At 45.3% G+C, this 23,238-nt stretch overlaps 1 protein-coding gene across 2 annotated transcripts in view; it reads right to left on the bottom strand.

The window, feature by feature from the left end:
- The window catches only part of RCN1 (reticulocalbin 1), a 70,653-nt gene that overhangs the window by 37,885 nt on the left and 9,530 nt on the right, over window positions 1–23,238 (bottom strand). For both annotated transcript variants that reach the window (XM_069740275.1, XM_069740276.1), the window contains exons 2-4: window positions 15,356–15,604; window positions 10,636–10,829; window positions 4,547–4,725 (exon numbers count right to left, since the gene is read on the bottom strand). In XM_069740275.1, coding sequence (XP_069596376.1) covers window positions 4,547–4,725; window positions 10,636–10,829; window positions 15,356–15,576 — 594 coding nt within the window. In that variant the 5' untranslated portion in view covers window positions 15,577–15,604. The remainder of the gene's footprint in view (window positions 1–4,546; window positions 4,726–10,635; window positions 10,830–15,355; window positions 15,605–23,238) is intronic.

The raw sequence follows: 23,238 nt of genomic DNA, 5'->3' as shown, positions 1-23,238 counted from the left end.
GCCGGTGCCAGAGCTTGGTTTTAACCTGCGAGACTCGGCCGTATCTCGCGGTGTGTGATCCCGGCCTTATTAACAGTCTAGCAGAAGGGCAACACATGCTACAAGACCCCGTACATGGATTATTCTTCTGCAAATTCTCACACATCTTTGTGCTGTGTCTTTCCTCTATTATTCCTATTAGAAATGTCTGAGTAAGTGGATAACTGGGTGTCACTAGTTGGAGGCTTGCCACTGCACAGTATGGTATTCTCCAAGCAGTCCTAACAGACATCTGTGCCACTCAGACCAAGCAAGGACAGGTTGTGGTGGTCCCAACCAGAGTCACAGCCTAAAAGCAATATGGCCACTCTGTACGCAGACCAATTTGCATAGATGTTTGAAGCAGCCCCTGGACTAGGGTAGGAACACGCCATTTCTCATTATAGACAGAAAATCCTGGCAAGAATAATGTGGACAGCAAAACACCGAAGAGATTAGAAATGGTTATTTAATGAGGAATATAAATATTTACAGTCATGGCCGAAAGTGTTGGCACCCTTGAAATAATTCCGGAAAATTAAGTATTCTTCCAAGAAAATTATTGCAAAAACATGTGTTGACATACACGTTTATTTCCTTTGTCAGTATTGGAACAACACAGGAAAAAAAAAAAAAAAAAAAAAACCACACCACACAGCATCCTGAATTTTTCAGATTATAAGACGCATTTTTCCCCCTAAATTTATGAGGGAAAATCGGGGTGCATCTTATAATGCGGATATACCATACCGGCTGCGATGGAGCAGGGTGCCAGCTAGAGGAGGCAAGAGTGGAGTATTGTTGCAGGCCGCAGGTTGGGATGAGGGGGTGTTCGGTGTTGCGGGGGCTCTGCTGACATTTTGTGAAAGCCCAGAGCCCCTGCACTTACATGGTTTACTATGTGGTGGACTCCGGGAAAATGGCTGCCGGGAGGCGGCACATGCACAGATAGAGATCTTGGCACCAAGATCTATGGAGATGGACTTGTAACTTAAAAAGGAACCTGTCACCAATTTTGCCATAGATCAACTGAAACGCTCACCGTCTGTGCTGCATTCCATAAACGGTAGATAACCCCCTGACTCCCCATGTGGATGCTCAAAAACCTTTTGAAGTGAATACTGTGGCTCTGAGGAGACCTTTCTGTGCTCTCTATTTATCCTCCTGGTTTCTGCTCACTGTCCTCGTGCTTTCATTGACGTGGATGGCGCCTCCTGTGTCATCTACACTGCCGGGCGAAATTTGCAGAGAAATGGCTGTTTGCGCCTGCGAGCTAGGTTTTACCCTACTGTGCGCATATACGCTTATGTTTTCAGCTCTGCTCACAGTAGAGCAAAACATAGTGCGAAGGTGCAAGATTTCAACCGGCAGTGTGGATGACACGAGGCGTAATCCACGTCAAAGCAGGAGAACGGTGAGCAGCAACCGGGAGAAAGAAGAGGGCACAGAAAGGATGCCCATTTGACCGACAGGTTTAACCCCTTAATGACCGCCAATACGTCTTAGGGTACTTTCACACTGGCGTTTTTTGTAATACGTCGCAATGCGTCGTTTAGGGGAAAAAACGCATCCTGCAAAGTTGTTTGCAGGATGCGTTTTTGCCCTATAGCGTAACATTACCGACGCATTGCGACGTATTGACACACGTCGCAACCGTCGTGCGACGGTTGCGCCGTGGTGTGGCGGACCGCCGGGAGCAAAAAGCGTTAAATGTAACGTTTTTTGCTCCAGACGGACCGCTTTTTCCGACCGCGCATGCGTGGTCGGAACTCCGCCCCCACCTCCCCGCACCTCACAATGGGGTAGCGGATGCGCCGGAGAATGCATCCGCTGCACCCGTTGTGCGGTGCTAACAACGCTAGCGTCGGAATCTCGGCCCGACGCAATGCGACGGGCCGAACTCCGACGCTAGTGTGAAAGTAGCCTTAACTGACCTGAGATATAAGAATATAGCCTCCCCATACAGGTGACAATCCAGCAGCTGTCGGCTGTCCACTGTAGCTGACAACTTGCTGCATCAGCCAACGATCAGTGCAGTCACCATCCAGAACTATAACCTCATAGATGATTCTGCCAATAATGACTAATATATAATTGCCTAGAATACTACTTCCTGCAATTTGTGCCAACTTCCTGTCCGGAGCTAATGTCCGGAGCTAATGTCCGGAGCTAATGTCCGGAGCTAATGTCCGGAGCTAATGTCCGGAGCTAATGTCCGGAGATAAGTGACGTCAACAGTGTCCAGTGTCTGATTGGTTGCCGCCTGCTGAGAGCGACCAATCAGAAACGTGCCGTACTGTGACACACTCTGATGTTTGCCATGGCAATTCAGGACCAAATAGCGGCCTTAGAGTCTGATGGCTGTAGTAACCTGTTCAGAAGTTAGCGACATTTAGGTGGTAAAAATACACATTTTCATTTCTGTTATGCCACTTTGCATTTATTCGTGAAAGTCGCCTTAAGGGTTAATAAACTACCACGTCAGTTTTCAGTATGTCAGGGGGTGCCGTTTTTAAAATGGCATAATTTTGGGGGGGTTTCCCAATATATGGGACCCCTAAAGTCATTTCAAACATGGATAGGCCCCTAAAAAAATTGTTCTAAATTTCCATGAAAAAAATGAAAAATTACTGCTACATTTTTAAACCTCCTAAAACGCTAACAAAATAAAACAACATTTTACAAATGGTGCTGATGTAAAGCAGATGTGGGAAATGTTATTTATTAATGTTTTTGTGTGGTACGACTCTCTGAATTAAAGGGATAATCATGCAAAGTTGCTAATTTTTTTAACATTTTTCTCAAATATCCGATATTTTTTTATAAATAAACAAAACATATTGACCTAAATGTACCATTATCAAAGTATAATGTGTCATGAAAAACCATCTCAAAATTACTGGGATTTGTTGAAGCGTTCCAGAGTCATTACCACATGAAGTGACACTAATCAGATTTCAAAAATTTGGCTCCATCACTAAGGGGTTAACAAAGCGTGGGAGAACTTCAAAAAGGTTTTTGGGGGTGAGACAGGAGGTTATAAAACAGTTTATGGAATGCAGCACAAAAGCTGAATAAGGTGATACAGCAACTAAAACTATGACAGGTTCCCTTTAACCCCTGAAGCTTTTTTCAGTTTTGCGTTTTTGGCTCCCCTCCTTCCCAGAGCCATAACTTATTTTTCCGTCAATATGGCCAGCTGACACGTTGCTATTTTTCAACAATTTTGGTTCTCAAGTCCTAAGACAGTTCTTTTCTTCTCATTCTTTTCTCCACGTTTAGTATGGCACTTACAGACACACAATGCAAAAATTGAGTCACCTTCTCCCCTTTCTATCTGGTTTCAGGTAATTTTCATATTGCCCACACCTGTTACTTGCCACAGGTGAGTTTGAATGTGCAACACACGTTTAGAACAAAGTTATTTACCCACAATTTTGGAAAGATGCCAACAATCTTGTCTCTCCCATTTTTGGGGTTGTGTGTGAAATGATGTCCAATTTGTCTTCTCTGTTTCCTGTGTTGTTCCAATACACACAAAGGAAATAAACACGTGTAATTGCAATAATTTTCTAAGAGAAATACTTCATTTTCTGGAACAATTTCAAGGATGCCACCACTTTGGGCCATGACTATACTAAAACAGACCTGTATGGAGAGCAGACGGATGCTCGTCACCGCCACACAAGTAGTGACTCTAAATGACCTGGCACTCTAAACTTTTAGGCAAACAAAGGCCCCAAGCAACAAATTTGCACAATTTAAACAAGAGAGAAGAGTTTGGCGGATCACGGGTGCTGCAGCTGACAAAAGGTTTTTGCAGGCAGCAAGTTTAAAAAAAAAATTAAAATATTTAAAAAAAAGCCTACAAATGATTGCAACGTGTTTCAGAGTAGAACCTACCGTTTCCCCAGGCATGTGATGATAACTGAGGTAGGAGTAAGTTCTACTCTAAAACGCATTGCAATAAATTTGAAGGGTTTTTTTTTGTTTTTTTTATACTTACAAGTACTACCTGGATTAACCTCTGTCAGTGGCAGCGCCCAGGATCCACCACACTCCAGTACAGTGGCCAGAGCAGCAGCCATGATTGGATTACACATCACTATTCACAGTTGTGCTACGCAACCTAATCAGGTGAGCGACCTACCATCAAGCTCACCCTCACTTGTTGCCAACGCCTCTTGTTTTGTCTCTCTCTCCAATATCCCAATCACAGGAATGGATATAAAAAAGGTATTTAAGGTGCTCTCCATGACTGCACAACTAATCTCTGACCTGCCTTACATCAGAGGCAGGTCCAAGCCACTGATCACAAACCGTCTATTCTAAGGACAGGTCATCAGTGATCTAGCCCCAGAGAAGCCCTTAACATAATGTCTATTACTCTACTGAAGTAAAGTTGTTCGCTTTTGTACCTGCTCCTGCAACTATTCTAAGCTTAGCTCAGATGTGGAAACACTGACCTAAAACTACAGACCAAGGGTCAAAGCCTTAACACTATTATAAGCCAGGAACGTGCTCGTACCAATATAACAATGTCCTTCATGTGCTCAAATTCTTCTGGGTGAAGAAAAGCAGTGAACTCTTCTCGATTTGCCTCAAGATCTCCATTGAGGTCAGCTTGTTTAAACCTCCTTTCATCCCGAGGAAGCATTTTCTTGAAGCTAAACTGCTCGGCTGCGTCCTGGAACTCTTCAGGGTTTGCTGCACAGATATAGGGACACAAAAATGAATGCGATTATCAGAAATGATCACTGATAAGCGCCATTAGTTTAAAAGGGGGGTTTCTAGTCTTATTTAAAGATTGCAGGGTGAGACCTTACGCTAACAGATTCATTTCTAGACATGCAAAGAGATTTCTCGCTCAATCCTGACCACGTTCAAGATCGTTGCTTGCTGTCGATGAAAACATTTGTAGGATGTCCATCGGAGTGGGGGGGTTGATCAGGATTACAAAACATGACCGTATTATTCCTGTAATGGACCCACACCTGTTTATTAGTGGTGTCTGGTATTCCAGCTCAGCTCAATTGAATTAAGTATTGAAGATAATGGGGAAGCAGTTTTAGAAAAAGTAGCCATGTTCTTGTATATCTGTACAATCCTTTAATCAATTCCTGCTTTGCAACTTAAAGAGGACATGTCAACAATTGTTGCAGGTTGAACTGGACAGATGATGTAATAGTGGCTGCAGAATGGAATTTTTTTTAATTTTGCCTCTCCGTTGTAGAGTTATTATCAAACTATTTGGCATCTAACAAGTTAATGAAAAAGAGGCTGTTAATAGGCAGTTTTCACTGGGGGCATGTACTTCTCCCTGTACGATGCTGACCAATCATAAGAACACACCCTTAAGGTACCATCACACTGAACGATATTACTAGTGATCCGTGACGTTGCAGCGTCCTGGCTAGCGATATCGTTGAGTTTGACAGGCAGCAGCGATCTGGATCCTGCTGTGCCATCGTTGGTCGGCGCAGAAAGTCCAGAACTTTATTTCGTCGCTGGACTCCCTGCAGACATCGCTGAATCGGCGAGTGTGACGCAGATTCAGCGATGTCTTCACTGGTAACCAGCTGGCCGGCGCTGTGCTTCTCTGCACTGTGAGCGCCGGCCAGCCGGAAGCTGAACACAGTGGTGATGTCACCGCTGTGCTTTCCGGCTGTCGCTCACAGTCGGTGCAGAGAAGCACAGCGCCGGAGGACAGACAGCGGAAGGCAAGTATGTAGTGTTTTGTTTTTTTTTACGTTTACGCTGGTAACCAGGGTAAACATCGGGTTACTAAGCGCGGCCCTGTGCTTAGTAACCCGATGTTTACCCTGGTTACCAGGGGACCGGCATCGTTGGTCGCTTGAGAGCTGTCTGTGTGACAGCTCTCCAGCGACCACATAGCGACAGCTATCGGTGCAGCGATCGGAATCGTTGTCTGGATCGCTGCAGCGTCGCTAAATTTGACGGTACCTTTACCATAGCTCAGAGCAGGTTTCTCAGTGTTAGATGTATACAGCTCTGACCTCCTGGTCTAACCCCCTGCATGATTAGAAAGTGCAGCTGAGTTTTGCAGTGTTAAATTACAAACCCTTCTGCCATCTCCTGATTTTTGAGCGTGTCAGCATCACACTAACTCTGCAGCGGGATCAGGGCTGTCATTACAGCTCTCACAGGAGTCACTTGCCTGAAATACGTCTCATTGAGGTGTAATGCCAGCCTGCTCTGATGTCTCTGCAGATGGATTACAAGTTGGGCACAAAAGACATAAGTGTGATTACTGATACATATCTAGACAGGCAGTGTGGGAGTATAGCAGAGGAGACCGCGCTACGCGATGAGGAGAGCTGATAAAAGGGTTTGTGATAGGACATCGCCAAACTTAGCTGTGTTGCCTCTCCTTCCACTGGGACCTCTTCTGAAAAAGGTTAGTGATCTGTACTTTCTAATCATGTAGGAGGTTAGACCAAGAGAGCAGAGCAGTATCCTTACATCTCACATACTACGAAATATGACCTAAACTATTGTGGCGGCATGTGTTTCTTTCCTTTGAGTGTTGCTGCCTGCTTATGATTAGTGGGTATTTAAGAGGAAGAAGTAGTACATGCCCCCATTGAAAAACTGACAAATCCAAGTACGTATTAACTCATTAGCAGACAAATACTTTGATTGCCAACATTTTCACCATTTTCACCATGGGGAGGTGGGAAAAAAAAAAAAAAAAAGTTATATTTCTCTCCGCAGCCACTATTACATTGTGTTCCAGTTCAACATAAAACATTTTTGTGAAAAGACCCTTTAATATAACAATGTTGGGAAGGTTAGTGAATGATATGCAGGAGTCGGCTGTATATACTGCAGACATCCTGCTCTAATGGCCAGGATTGTAGATGGCCAAGGTAGAATGCTAACTGCATCATACAAGTGGTTTTACAGAGGGAGCAGAATCCCTCCAGTCACCCTCTCCAGCAATATGTGATTGGGTGGAGATCAGATTCCATCACAGCCAGGGGCCTAATAATGACCCCCATGCCTGCCAATGTGGGAGAGGTGCCAAGGCATGGCAGATCAGTGGTCATGTTTATTCAAGACAATACTGAGGCTTTTCAGTGTTTCAAATAAAGGTACCGTCACACATAGCGACGCTGCAGCGATACCGACAACGATCCGGATCGCTGCAGCGTCACTGTTTGGTCGCTGGAGAGCTGTCACACAGACAGCTCTCCAGCGACCAACGATCCCGAGGTCCCCGGTAACCAGGGTAAACATCGGGTAACTAAGCGCAGGGCCGCGCTTAGTAACCCGATGTTTACCCTGGTTACCATCCTAAAAAGTAAAAAAACAAACGCTACATACTTACCTACCGCTGTCTGTCCTCGGCGCTCTGCTTCTCTGGTCTGGCTGTGAGCTCCGGGCAGCCAGAAAGCAGAGCGATGACGTCACCGCTCTGCTTTCCGGCTGACCGACGCTCACAGCCAGAGCAGGAGGAGAGCAGAGCACAGCACTGGAGGACAGACGGCTGTAGGTAAGTATGTACTGTTTGTTTTTTTACTTTTAGGATGGTAACCAGGGTAAACATCGGGTTACTAAGCGCGGCCCTGCGCTTAGTTACCCGATGTTTACCCTGGTTACCAGCAAAGACATCGCTGAATCGGTGTCACACACGCCGATTCAGCGATGTCTGCGGGGAGTCCAGCGACGAAATAAAGTTCTGGACTTTCTTCCCTGACCAGCGATCTCCCAGCAGGGGCCTGATCGCTGCTACCTGTCACACTGGACGATATCGCTAGCGAGGACGCTGCAACGTCACGGATCGCTAGCGATATCGTCTAGTGTGACAGTACCTTAAGTAATCAGAGGATCATGTGTTCAAGTTCCTTTGACACTTCAACCCAATGCAAATTGTAATTTGTTTGTTCATTAACCCCTTAATGACAGCCAATACGTCTTTTAACTGACCTGAGATATAAGAGAATACAGGTGACAATCCAGCAGCTGTCGGCTGTCCACTATAGCTGACAACTTGCTGCATCAGCCACGATCAGTGTTGGCACCGTACAAATCTGTTTAACCCCTTAGATGCTGCTGTCAATAGTGACTACATCATTATAAATGGTTAACAGAGTGTGGAGGCTTCCTCTGTATCCAAATTGGTGCCCTCAGATCATGATTTTGTGGTCTTGATATTTGCAATGGCAATTCATGACCAAATAGCGGCCTTAGAGTCTGACAGCTGTAGTAATCTGTTCAGAAGTTAGCGGCATTTAGGTGGTAAAAATACACATTTTCATTTCTGTCATGCCACTTTGCATTAATTCCTGTAAAGCACCTGAAGGGTTAATAAACTACCTGACAGCAGTTTTCAATACGTCAGGGGGTGCGGTTTTTAAAATGGTATCACGTTTGTGGGTTTCCCAATATATGGGACCCCTAAAGTCAATTCAAACATGGATAGGTCCCTAAAGAAATACATTTTGCAAATTTCCTTGAAAAAAATGAAAAATTTCTGCTACATTTTTAAACCTCCTAAAATGCTAACAAAATAAAACAACATTTGACAAAAGGTGATGATGTAAAGCAGACATGTGGGAAATATTATTTATTAATGGTTTGCTGTTGTATGACCATCTGGATTAAAGGGATAATCAATCAAATTTAGAAAATTGCAAATTTTTTAAAATTTTTCTCAAATTTTTGATATTTTTTATAAATAAACACAAAACATATTGACCTAAGTTCTCCATTATCATAAAGTATAATGTGTCAGGAAAAAACAATCTCAAAATCACTGGGATTTGTTGAAGCGTTGCAGAGTTATTACCACAAAAAGTGACACTGGTCAGATTTTAAAAATTTGGCTCCGTCACTAAGGGGTTAAGTCTTAAAAAAAAATGTAATAAAATTCTTATGAAAAAGCCTTCAAATATACCCAAAAATCACATCAAAGAGAAGTACAAGTCACCCAGTAAACAAAAATCCATCACACAACTCCAGCTATGGAAAAATAAAAATATTACGGATTTTTAAACACCAGCACATAAAACAAATACCGTATATACTCGAGTATAAGCCGAGATTTTCAGCCCAAAATTTTGGGCTGAAAGTGCCCCTCTCGGCTTATACTCGAGTCACGGTGGGCGGAAGGGGCGGCGGGTGAGGGGGAGAGGGCGCTGAGGCATACTCACCTAGTCCCGGCGATCCTGACGCTCCCTCTGCCTGTCACACTGTCTTCGGTGCTGCAGTTCTTTCCCTCTTCAGCGGTCACCGGCACCGCTCATTAGAGAAATAAATATGGACTCCACTCCCATAGGGGTGGAACCGCATATTCATTTCTCTAATCAGCAGTGCCGGTGACCGCTGATAGAGGGATAGAGGAAGAGGCTGCGGCACCGAAGACCGTGTGACAGGCAGAGGGCGCGGGACGCCGGGAGCAGGTAAGTATGTAATATTCACCTGTCCGCTTTCCACACGCCGGGCGCCGCTCTGTCTTCGCGTCCTCTTGCACTGACTGTTCAGGTCAGAGGGCGCGATGACGCATATAGTGTGCGCCGCCCTCTGCCTGATCAGTCAGTGCGGAGAGACACCGGGACGAGACGCTGGGAGCTGCAAGCAAGAGAGGCGAGTATGGCATTTTTTTTTTTTTTTTTATTGCAGCAGCAATGGCACAGCTTTCTATGGCACAGCTATGGGGCAATAATGAACGGTGTAGAGCACTATATGGGAGTTATGGGGCAATAATGAACGGTGCAGAGCACTATATGGCAGCTATGGGGCAATACTGAACGGCGCAGAGCACTATATGGCAGCTATGGGGCAATAATGAACGGCGCAGAGCACTATATGGCAGCTATGGGACAATAATGAACGGCGCAGAGCACTATATGGCAGCTATGGGGCCATAATGAACGGTGCAGAGCACTATATGGCAGCTATGGGACAATAATGAACGGTGCTGAGCACTATATGGCAGCTATGGGGCAATAATGAACTGCGCAGAGCACTATGGCACAGCTATGGGGAAATAATGAACGGTGCAGAGCACTATATGGCACAGCTATGGGGCCATAATGAACGGTATGGAGCATCTATTTTTATTTTTGAAATTCACCGGTAGCTGCTGCATTTTCCACCCTAGGCTTATACTCGAGTCAATAAGTTTTCCCAGTTTTTTGTGGCAAAATTAGGGGGGTCAGCTTATACTCGGGTCGGCTTATACTCGAGTATATACGGTAGTTTTTCAAGTAAAGAGTTTTTATTGGGCAAAAGTACAAAATCATAAACATAAAAAAAAAATAAATAAATACTGTCCCAAACAATAAAAAATACATCAAAAAGGGAACACCATAAAAACCAAACCCACAAACTAATGGCAATATAAAAGAGTTTTCTCCACTCTTACATCCCTTAAAAAACAATTACAATTATACAATGCAGTACATGTACCTCAAAATGGAGAGAAAAAAAAAACACAACACATGAATATTGATATTTTGGGATAAAAACAAAAATAAAAAATATAAATATCACCAAAATTGGTTTTCTTTAAAACAAAAATTAATGACCTCTCCTTCAACACTATCTCAATATATTGAGTCAGCGGCAGAATACATACAATAAGCAACTTACCCAAGTAATACCCATATGTGGCCTGCTTGTACTCTTCCCAGGATATGTGGTTATCATTATTGACGTCATAGTCCTTCCACACTCGAGCCACATTTTCATAGACGTATCTTTTCTGGACCCGCTTAATCCAGGCCGTCAGCTCCTCAGTGCTAATTAGCCCATTACTGTCACTGTCAATCCTGTCAACTATATTGCTAGGAACAAAAATATGATTTATAAATATGAAGATTTATTTGGTTTCTATTATTATTATTTATTGTTATAGCGCCATTTATTCCATGGCGCTTTACATGTGAGGAGGGGTATACATAATAAAAACAAGTACAATAATCTTAAACAATACAAGTTATAACTGGTACAGGAGGAGTGAGGACACTGCCCGCGAAGGCTCACAATCTACAAGGGATGGGTGATGATACAGTAGGTGAGGATAGAGCTGGTCATGCAGCGGTTTGGTCGATCGGTGGTTACTGCAGGTTGTAGGCTTGCCGGAAGAGGTGGGTCTTCAGGTTCTTTTTGAAGGTTTCGATGGTAGACGAGAGTCTGATGTGTTGTGGTAGAGAGTTCCAGAGTAGGGGTGATGTGTGAGAGAAATCTTGTATACGATTGTGGGAAGAGGAGATAAGAGGGGAGTAGAGTAGGAGATCTTGTGAGGATCGGAGGTTGCGTGTAGGTAAGTACCGGGAGACGAGGTCACAGATTATGGAGGAGACAGGCTGTGGATGGCTTTGTACGTCATGGTTAGGGTTTTGTACTGGAGTCTCTGGGCAATGGGGAGCCAGTGAAGGGATTGACAGAGGGGAGAGGCCGGGGAATAGCGGGGGGACAGGTGGATTAGTCGGGCAGCAGAGTTTAGAATAGATTGGAGGGGTGCAAGAGTGTTAGAGGGGAGGCCATAGAGCAGGAGGTTGCAGTAGTCAAGGCGAGAGATGATGAGGGCATGGACTAGGGTTTTTGCAGATTATTGGTTGAGGAATGAACGGATTTGTGAAATATTTTTGAGTTGAAGTCGGCAGGAATTGGAAAGGGCTTGGATATGTGGTTTGAAGGAGAGATCAGCGTCAAGGATTACCCCGAGGCAGCGAGCTTGTGGGACTGAGGAGAGTGGGCAGCCATTTACTGTAATGGATAGGTTCGTTGGGGTGGTCACGTGAGATGGGGGAAAGATGATGAATTCTGTTTTGTCCATGTTAAGTTTCAGAAATCTAGTGGAGAAGAATGATGAAATAGTGGACAGACATTGAGGGATTCTGGTTAGTAGGGAGGTGATATCTGGTCCAGAGATGTTGATCTGTGTGTCGTCAGCATAGAGGTGATACTGAAAGCCATGAGATTCTATGAGCTGTCCCAGGCCAAAGGTGTAAATAGAGAACAGCAGGGGCCCTAGGACTGAACCTTGTGGGACTCCGACAGATAGGGGGCGAGGTAAGGAGGTGGTGTGTGAGTGGGAGACGCTGAATGTCCGGTCTGTTAGGTATGATGAGATCCAGGATAGGGCCAAGTCTGTGATGCCAAGGGATGAGAGGGTCTGTAATGATAGGGAATGGTCCACTGTGTCAAAGGCAGCCGACAGGTCGAGGAAGAGGAGGACAGTAGTGTCGCTTGCTCTTGGTGGTTTCTATAAATGTTTCCACTCTGAAGTCCCCATGGGCCAACATTTTCAGGGCTTTTTTTTTTTTATTTAAATACATGTTTTTTGGTAAAAAATATTTTTTTAAATTATGTTGCATTAAAAATTCTGCACCATTTGCAATCTGGAGGCTTCATGTTGTACTGTCTATTGCCGGGTGCAGAATGAGTAAACAGAATCCATCAGGGAGCTCAGTCAGCTCAACTTTCATTTGGGCATGAACCAGCTTGGAAGGAACATTACAGTGCTAAACTTCACAAGAGCTCACTCTTAGGCTGTGTGCACACGTTGCGGTTTTTTCGTGGTTTTTCCCAATAAAAACGCTATAAAACCGCAAAAAAACCGCATACAATAAGCATCCCATCATTTAGAATGAATTCCGCATGTTTTGTGCACATGATGCGTTTTTTTCCGCGAAAAAAACGCATCGCGGCAAAAAACGCAGCATGTTCATTAATTTTCTGTTTTTTTTTGCGGATTTCCCACTCCAAAATGCATTGGGAAGTGTCCGGAAAAAAACGCGGCAAAAACGCATGAGCTTTTCTTGCAGAAAATGTCCGGAATTCTCAGGAATTTTCTGCAAGAAATCCTGAACGTGTGCACATAGCCTTAACTTCTGTACCTAGTAAAAGGCAATGCAACACACACGCTATAGAATGCAAAAAATGACACATTTTTTACTAAAAAATTTTCTTTGGGCTACAAATACATGGAAGAAAAAAAATTCACCCCCAAATCCTTAATGCTATTTTATGTATACACTTCTGTCATGAGCACGATACCTCAAATGTTCCTGTGCAAGATGTAAAACAATATGGAGTATTGCGTTAATTGTATGGACCTGTACTGTACCATTATTTTTCTCACTGAATGGGGAGAAACAAATACCGGTAAATAAATAATAATTGTATGCCACTTTAGTGACAGGCCCTAATTTTCCATTTAAGGTTTTGGGGGCCCAATATGAGCACCAACTCAGGGGCAGGACTGTAGCTTTCAGAATACAAGGACAAAATCAAATGATAAAGTAAAATATTTTTTATAAAGGTAACAGGCCCCAGCAACCTACTGACAGTTTCCAGTGAAAGACTTTTTTTTGGCTACAATGCACGCATCAACACAGTACAGCAGACTATGAAGATATACCATATTACAAACATGCTACATTTTAAGTTTGTGGACTACAAAGCCAAGATGAACCCATCTCTCCGCATATCCCTATACAAACTGTGCAGAAAATGTTGCAACAGCGACTGTACTATACGCTTATTAACCCTCAATAGTCACCCAAGCAAAGCCGATGCCATTCAGGGGAAGGTCATGTAACAACACCTCTGGCTGGTCGGACATCCTGCAGACTGGAGTAGGTTGGCATCCAGCAACCATGGGGATGAAACCAAGACCACTGCTCCAACAACTGAGTCTTGATGACCCCGAGGGGCAATGGGCACAACACCTGTGCAGTATGGGGGCAGATTTACTAATGCTGTATAATGAACATACGGCTAGAGAGCGAAGGATGATAAAACACGCCAACAGAAATGTAAAAATAGAGAAAACGTTATTCAAATTCAATATATGTGACAAATAGAGAGGTGGATACAACCACAGTGCATACAAACAAATGAACACTTAAACCTAAAGAGACATGGGGGCCCTGGCTAGTGTCGTCCAAATAATAGATTTACTGATGGTACTAGGTAGTAAAGAAAAAACAAAGAAAACCTGCTGTATAATGTGTAAGCTGAGGAAATTTATGGCCAATTTCCTGCTGGATAAGAACAGGTGAAAGGCCGACAATATGACGCCCCTGTGAGGCGCGGGCCGACGTACAGACTGGCGGTGGGTCTCTTGACCAGGGCTAGTCTTCTATACAGGCCTGTGCGGCTGACGTGTTTGGGTCAGGAGACCTGCGGCCCGTCCACGCACCACGGGCTGAGGTCAGATAGCAAAACACAGACGTGTGAAACCAGTATCGCTAAAAGTAAAAATGTGCAGCAAACGTTGGCAACTTGCTACCGAAATCAAGGCAGTCACATAAGCGAGTCTGCCCATTATTTCCTACAGAGCTAGAAGGAACAGCTCACATAGGGACGAGCGGAGGGCGTTACTGCACAGCAGGACTACCGTACTGGGGACAGGGAAACCTAGTGCCGCGCTCCCCACCATGAAAAACCAGAGTTCACATCATTAAATTCCTCAGCTCCAGTCATACAACCGTGTACACGCTCCTGGGTAACACTGAGAAGAACCAGAACATTATACACATGTAATAAACGGTAGCTCTGAGCCCACGCGGTGGACACCGCATTGAGGACACCGTTCAGCAGCCCACTGAATCACCACTGGGGTGAAGTAGATGACTTTTGCACAGGAAATATTGCATACCCCTAAGGACGTCCCTAGAGTAATTCTCCATGGAACATAACGCCGAGTTACATCTGTCATAAACATAGCATCCTTGAGATCACACGCATTACAATCCTAGAACCTATATTTGGCTTTGGGATCTATATATACCTAAGAGGCACACCAGGCCTTGTTTAATATATACACGGATTTTGACACCTACTCAGTACCCACTGTACCACAGAGAAAAGTCTGATTACTATTACGTACTTGATAAAGGTCCATTTGAGGGACCGAAACGTTGTTGTTTTTGGGACTGCATTAAAACCTTCATATCAGATAAAAAGTTGAGTGCCACGATTATTTATATTAAACATGAAAGAATATGACAGCGTTTGGTCAATCACAGGCATTATTATGCACATAGAAGGGTATGGCATAACCCACACCAAGGGTGCATGCGTCCTCATTTACATAGCAAATAATGTTTGTTTTAATAAAATTTTAAGTAAAACGATACTTGCCTAGTATGATCTAAGTAGGGGCTAGGTCCCCTATATAAGCGTTTAAGAAGTTTAGTTGCCATCTTGGGGTGACAGACCCCCCCCCATATGGAGAGGTCTAATGACTGTCACTACAGTACCCAGAGGGGCGGTCACCCAGAAATCAAGCCTCCCGATTGCCACCCAACTTCTTGTGCCTCTTTTTGCCCCCAGTATAAGTAGGATTGTAAAAGCTCACCCCAGTCTGTCTTTGCTTTCTTCTGATGTGAGTTGGTCGAAGGTCTTGGCCTCATCCTTCCCCAGGAAAGCCTCGTGATCCATCTGGAAGCTCTGGTTCTCTTCATGGATTTGTGTATTGAGCTCAGGGTCCAGGCGGATCCTCTCCTTGCGAAACATGGGTTTGGCAAGGATCTCTCCAGCACATAGTAGTAAGAAGTATAAAAGGCTTTCAGGCTGCATCTCCCTCCGCCTCACCACAGTGCTGGAACTGGAAGAGCACAGGTCCATGGTTACAGTATATACTACGTAAGGAGGATTAAAGATTGGGGGACACTGGAGTGGGCAAAAGAGACCGGACTCTGGTTAACCCTTGTGAACACAAGAGACTCTGATGGTCTGATCTGGCCTTGAACGCGGCCTGCAAGTTGGGTGGTAGAGCTGCTGAGGAAACATGGGCAACACTGCAGCTTGCAATACTGGGGTCCTGGGGTCAAATCTCCCCCGCCCCCCCCCCCCCCCCCCAGGGACAGTATGTGTAAGGAGTTTTGATTGTGCGAAGTGACTTTTTCCATACAAGTTCTATGACAACAAAAAGTGACTTGGTACAATCAAAATGGAGTAAGTTAAATAGGAGACAATATAGCGGAAATGGATCTCGTGGTGCTGAACATAAACAATTGCAATAAGTCCAAGTAAGGAGATAAAGTGGCACTCCCATCTGTACAACATCACGTATCAAATATCAGTTAAAAATATGCAGCAATGGAGCCAGCGGGACCAGAGAGAAAGATGGCCGTTCTGCACACAAGAACAGTGAGGTGCACTTTATCTTCTTACTTGGAGCTTGCAGGTTCTCCCTGGGTTTGTGTGGACTTCCTCTTGTATCCTCTCACACACCAAAGACATACTGATAGGGGATTTATATCGGGAGCACCAATGGGGACAGTGATAATATTTGTGAAGCGCTGCGGAATATGATGGTGCTATTTAAAATATTTATAAAAGTGAATGCTCAGTGAGAATTGGGCACAGTTCCTATTCTAAGGACTGGCTGGGCAGAAAATGGGTGACTCAACAAGTACCACTCAAGATGCATCGGTTCTCCATGCCCCAATACCATACAGTAGCTCTTACATAGGTGGACACATCTGACGCACTGTCAGGTAACATCCTAGGCCTGCTTATGACCTTGGTGGATCGTTTCCTTCTCCTGAGCATTGTCTGCACTCATCGTATAATCCTGGACGCTTACTGTATTGTCTCACAATCTCCTACACCCTCTTCATTCATGACATTCTCACTCTGTACAACCCTTGGATTAAGTGGAGATGCCAACTCTACACTACTTCATCAACTAACGGGAGACAGCACCTCTAGAGGATGTAAACCACCATCCCAGAGTACAAAAAGAAGGCACAGACCACCTGACAAAGAAAGGCAAACAAGTGAGTATATTTGAGTGCAGACCACCATGGGAACACTAAGGGCTTACCACCAAACACAACTTGGTGCAGACCAACCCAGGCACCTCTTGGCACAGACCACCAGACATCTTAGTGCAGATCAACCCAGGCAAGCTCAGGCACAGGCCACCCCAGGCACGCTCACATGCAGACCACCAGACATCATGGCACAGATCAACCCAGGCATCATGGCGCAGGCCACCACCGGCACGCTCATGTTGGGACCACCAGACACATCTTGGCGCAGGCCACAAGACATTTTGGCGAAGACGGCAACAGGTATGCACAGGCGCAGACCACCAGACACATCTTTACGCAGGCCACCCAGGGCACATTAATGTGCATACCACCTGGTACATCTAGGTGCAGACCACCATGGGCACGCTCCAGTGCATACCACCACATGCATCTAGGTGCAGACCACACTGGGCACATTACTATGCATACCACCAGGTACATCTAGGCGCAGACCACCACGGGCACGCTCCTGTGCATACCATCCCAGACACACTCAGGTGAAGACCACCACATGCATCTAGGTGTAGACCACCCCAGGCACACTCACGTGCAGACCACCAGATACATCAAGGCGCAGACCAGCCCAGGCACACTCACGTGCAGACCACCCCACACATTAAGACGCAGACCACCACGGGCATGCTCCTGTGCATACCATCCCAGACACTCTCAGGTGCAGACCACCACATACCACCCTGGGCACGCTCCTGCGCATACCACCAGATACATCTAGGCACAGACCAGCCCAGGCACACTCACGTGCAGACCACCAGATACATCTAGGCACATACCACCCTGGGCACGCTCCTGCGCATACCACCAGATACATCTAGTCGCAGACCACCCTGGGCACGCTCCTGCGCATACCACCAGATACATCTAGGATCAGACCACCAGATACATCTAGGCACATACCACCCTGGGCACGCTCCTGCGCATACCACCAGATCAGGGTGGATAAAAATCAATGTTTTTTAAAAAAAAAAAAAAACGGATTTTTTTTATTTAAATCGGATTTTTTTCAGTAAACTGCTTTTTGAGGAAAATATTTTACCATCCAAAGGTTCTTCCATCATGAGATAAAGCTGAGTTGTTTAACTCAGTAGAATAAAGGCTGTGTATGTGTAACATTCACAATGCCATGCTCTTCCAGAGGTTTCTGTAGGATTAGTGGGCAGTTTCTCTCCTATATTATCACAGACGCTCGCTTTACTTACGCAGTTCTCAAAACAGAATTTGACTCCGCAGAGGTCCCAGCCTCTTCTTCATGGCAAAAATGTTACAACATGAACAGAGTTGAGAAAAAGACCTTAATCCTATTGTTCTACAAACCTATGAATACAGAATCAACCCCTTCAGTGCCAAGTCCAAGAAGTTAGACAATATGTTTCTGATTGTTTGGAGTGGAATAGATCTGCACAACACAAGAAGAATGTGAATCTAAGTGTGAGGAGGAGGAAGGGCAAGCAGACAAGAAAATGAAAGTGAAACTTTGAGCACAATACTGCAGCATAGCCACAGACAGACAAGTCTGGATCTGTTTGTGTGTACGATCTGAGGTTTATTACATTCTTTCCTTATAATGGCAGCAGGCCGTAAAAGAGACCCAGTTTGGGAATATTTTAATGAAGCTCCTTCGCCTATCGGTAAGGCAGGCATGCGTGCAAACTGCAAACGATGCAACAAAGAGATGCAAGGCCTGGTGGCGCGAATGAGGCAACATCATGAGAAGTGCGGTGATGAAGATGACTAATCTTCTCATGATGTTGCCTCATTCGCGCCACCGGGCCTTGCACCTCTTTGTTGCATCGTTTGCATTTTGCACGCATGCCTGCCTTACCGATAGGCGAAGGAGCTTCATTAAAATATTCCCAAACTGGGTCTCTTTTACGGCCTGCTGCCATTATAAGGAAAATGGTAGTTACCTGCCGATAACGGTATTTCTCTGATCCCATGATGGCACCACGGAGAGAGGGGTCCGCCCCCAGGGACAGGAAACCTACAGATGAAAAAGGGCGTACCTCTCTCCCACATCAGTTGGATTACAGAGCCTTATACAGAACTTCAGCTGCAACTCAATATTTGCACAAATTAAACTTAACCTATTTAACTTAACAGAGGCACCGTGACTAAAATTAATTACTAGTACATTATCAAGTGCACACCTGTGTGTGAAAAGGGAGGGAATATACGGGTGCCATCATGGGATCAGAGAAATACCGTTATCTGCAGGTAACTACCATTTTCTCTATCCCCATGATGGCACCACGGAGAGATTTGAATAGATAGAGCTCTTAGGGAGGGACCACTGCCTCTAGAACCCTTCGCCCAAAGGTAGGATCAGAGGAGGTCAAGTCTAAGCGGTAATGCTTGAAAAATGTAGACTGGGAAGACCAAGTGGCCGCTCTACATATCTGTTGTATTGAAGCGCCAGCTCTCTCCGCCCAGGATGATGCCACTGCTCTGGTCGAATGAGCCTTTATATTCTCTGGGATGGCTGTCCCACAGGATGAGTAAGATAGGGCGATGGCGTCTCTTATCCATCTCGCTAAGGTGGCTTTCGATGCTTTTTGTCCCTTCCGTGGACCCTGGAAGCAGACAAACAGAGCCCTATCCTTCCTGCACTCCCTAGTGGCTGATAGATATTGGACCAGACATCTTTTTACATCTAGGGTATGCAGTGTCTTTTCCCCCTCATTTTTAGGGTTGGGACAAAAGGAGGGTAAAGAAATTTCTTGCGTTCTATGAAACTGTGACGTTATTTTAGGGAGATAAGCCGGGTCAGTTTTTAGAATGACTCTGTCATCAAGTATCTGAGTAAAGGGCTGGCATGAAGATAACGCTTGTACAGTGGGGCAAAAAAGTATTTAGTCAGTCAGCAATAGTGCAAGTTCCACCACTTAAAAAGATGAGAGGTGTCTGTAATTTACATCATAGGTAGACCTCAACTATGGGAGACAAACTGAGAAAAAAAAATCCAGAAAATGACATTGTCTGTTTTTTTAACATTTTATTTGCATATTATGGTGGAAAATAAGTATTTGGTCAGAAACAAAATTTCATCTCAATACTTTGTAATATATCCTTTGTTGGCAATGACAGAGGTCAAACGTTTTCGGTAAGTCTTCACAAGGTTGCCACACACTGTTGTTGGTATGTTGGCCCATTCCTCCATGCAGATCTCCTCTAGAGCAGTGATGTTTTTGGCTTTTCGCTTGGCAACACGGACTTTCAACTCCCTCCAAAGGTTTTCTATAGGGTTGAGATCTGGAGACTGGCTAGGCCACTCCAGGACCTTGAAATGCTTCTTACGAAGCCACTCCTTCGTTGCCCTGGCGGTGTGCTTTGGATCATTGTCATGTTGAAAGACCCAGTCACGTTTCATCTTCAATGCCCTTGCTGATGGAAGGAGGTTTGCACTCAAAATCTCACGACACATGGCCCCATTCATTCTTTCATGTACCCGGATCAGTCGTCCTGGCCCCTTTGCAGAGAAACAGCCCCAAAGCATGATGTTTCCACCACCATGCTTTACAGTAGGTATGGTGTTTGATGGATGCAACTCAGTATTCTTTTTCCTCCAAACACGACAAGTTGTGTTTCTACCAAACAGTTCCAGTTTGGTTTCATCAGACCATAGGACATTCTCCCAAAACTCCTCTGGATCATCCAAATGCACTCTAGCAAACTTCAGACGGGCCCGGACATGTACTGGCTTAAGCAGTGGGACACGTCTGGCACTGCAGGATCTGAGTCCATGGTGGCGTAGTGTGTTACTTATGGTAGGCCTTGTTACATTGGTCCCAGCTCTCTGCAGTTCATTCACTAGGTCCCCCCGCGTGGTTCTGGGAATTTTGCTCACCGTTCTTGTGATCATTCTGACCCCACGGGGTGGGATTTTGCGTGGAGCCCCAGATCGAGGGAGATTATCAGTGGTCTTGTATGTCTTCCATTTTCTAATTATTGCTCCCACTGTTGATTTCTTCACTCCAAGCTGGTTGGCTATTGCAGATTCAGTCTTCCCAGCCTGGTGCAGGGCTACAATTTTGTTTCTGGTGTCCTTTGACAGCTCTTTGGTCTTCACCATAGTGGAGTTTGGAGTCAGCCTGTTTGAGGGTGTGCACAGGTGTCTTTTTATCCTGGTAACAAGTTTAAACAGGTGCCATTACTACAGGTAATGAGTGGAGGAAAGAGGAGACTCTTAAAGAAGAAGTTACAGGTCTGTGAGAGCCAGAAATCTTGATTGTTTGTTTCTGACCAAATACTTATTTTCCACCATAATATGCAAATAAAATGTTAAAAAAACAGACAATGTGATTTTCTGGATTTTTTTTTCTCAGTTTGTCTCCCATAGTTGAGGTCTACCTATGATGTAAATTACAGACGCCTCTCATCTTTTTAAGTGGTGGAACTTGCACTATTGCTGACTGACTAAATACTTTTTTGCCCCACTGTATATCGCTGACACGACGAGCTGAGGTTAGGGCCACTAGGAGTGTGGTTTTTAGAGGTAAGATCTTTAAAGGAATTTCTGTCAGGGGTTCAAAGGGAGGTTTGGTTAGAGCGTTTAGTACGAGGTTCCTTCCATTCTTTTTTAATCAAAGAATGAATTTTCTCATTTATCGGGAATACTCTTCTTTTCTTTTGTTCTAGTCCGCTGAACATTATGTCCTGTGCTGTTCTTTTAGGACGTTCGTCTACCAGACCCATAGTTGTTCTGATGGCCTTTACCAGTGCGTCTGTCTCCTCGATGGGGAAGCAACTGCGTCCCCCCTCTGATGATAGTGAGGAGGTCTCGGATGTCGACGAATCATTAGAGTCAGATGTTTCATTTTCTGATTCGTCTATACTGGACTTGGGAGACTTATGACCTGATCTATGCTTTTTCCTCGGAATTTTAATGCCTTTGAGGGCACTCTCCACTTGATTTTTTATTAGTGTTTTCAGGTCTGATGCGAACGCCGGAGATTCCTCCTGAATGGTTTTTTCTATGCAGGACCCGCATAGCTTTTTTTCCCCATGAGGAAGGTAGCTCTTCCAAACATATCGCACACACTTTGTGCTTTGATTTGCCTGTACATTTCCTTCCCTAGGAGAAAAAAGTAATCTCGTATTACATTAATACTTTCACGTAGATCACTCACCCCTTACGACTAAGAGATACCGTCTCTAGCCTCGGGACTGTATCCACTGGATTCGTCGCTGGCCGCGTATTTTTCCCAGAGACTCGGCTGCGTTGTGACCCTGAGCGTCCGCTGCTGCTGCGCTGCTGGGATGAAGCGTTTCCCTTGCGCTGATGCTGTGAGCGCGGACGCAGTACTTGCTCAGGTGATGATTGTGCACATTCCTGTGCCTCTTTATGCTCTTTACCGCTCATAGTGGCTCCGCTCTGCGTTTTCCAAAAGAGAGGGTTTCCCACGCTTCCTCCATAGAGAACGCTGTTTTTTAAACTTGCCGCAGGCAGAAGCGGTTATCTGCGCATGCGCGCGCGTCACTTCCGGTTCGCGGCACAGGCGTCCTATAGGGAAGATATTATCGGGGACGCCTGTGCGCGCGTTCTATCGTTCCGCCCTTGCCCGTACTTCCGGTTTGGGCGGCGGTGTCCAGCAGTGACCTGAGGCGCTTTTGCGCACTCTAGCGCTCCTGCGCCTGCTATGGAAGCGTAGCCGCCGCTACCCCCATGTACCGATTAGCGGTACAGAGGCTGTATCGGTGACCGCCGTCACCTGCCTCTTTCCTCCCCCTTTTTTTTTTCTACTGGGGAAGGCAGGCTCGAACCTCTTCACTGCCTCCCCCTGCAACACTCACCCATAGGGCCCGTCGACCCCCGTGGTGGTGCTTCAGGGTCGGAAGAAAAGGGGGGAGAAAACCTGCTGGACCCAGCCGTGACAGGGCGCCCCCTGTCAGGAACCGACCGGCCAGCTCCCTGGAATCCCACGAAGAATCCTTCAGGTACATGCTGTAGGTTCCCTGTCAGGGACAGGAAACCAACTGATGTGGGAGAGAGGTACGCCCTTTTTCATCTGTAGGTTTCCTGTCCCTGGGGGCGGACCCCTCTCTCCGTGGTGCCATCATGGGGATAGAGAAAGAATGTAATAAACCTCAGATCGTACACACAAACAGATCCAGACTTGTCTGTCTGTGGCTATGCTGCAGTATTGTGCTCAAAGTTTCACTTTCATTTTCTTGTCTGCTTGCCCTTCCTCCTCCTCACACTTAGATTCACATTCTTCTTGTGTTGTGCAGATCTATTCCACTCCAAACAATCAGAAACATATTGTATAACTTCTTGGACTTGGCACTGAAGGGGTTGATTCTGTATTCATAGGTTTGTAGAACAATAGGATTAAGGTCTTTTTCTCAACTCTGTTCATGTTGTAACATTTTTGCCGTGAAGAAGAGGCTGGGACCTCTGTGGAAT

The sequence above is a fragment of the Ranitomeya imitator genome, chromosome 9 (assembly GCF_032444005.1).
Source record: "Ranitomeya imitator isolate aRanImi1 chromosome 9, aRanImi1.pri, whole genome shotgun sequence".
Lineage (NCBI taxonomy): Eukaryota > Metazoa > Chordata > Amphibia > Anura > Dendrobatidae > Ranitomeya > Ranitomeya imitator.
Note: the sequence above shows the minus strand (reverse complement) of the source record. Positions and strands in the feature narration are given on the sequence as shown.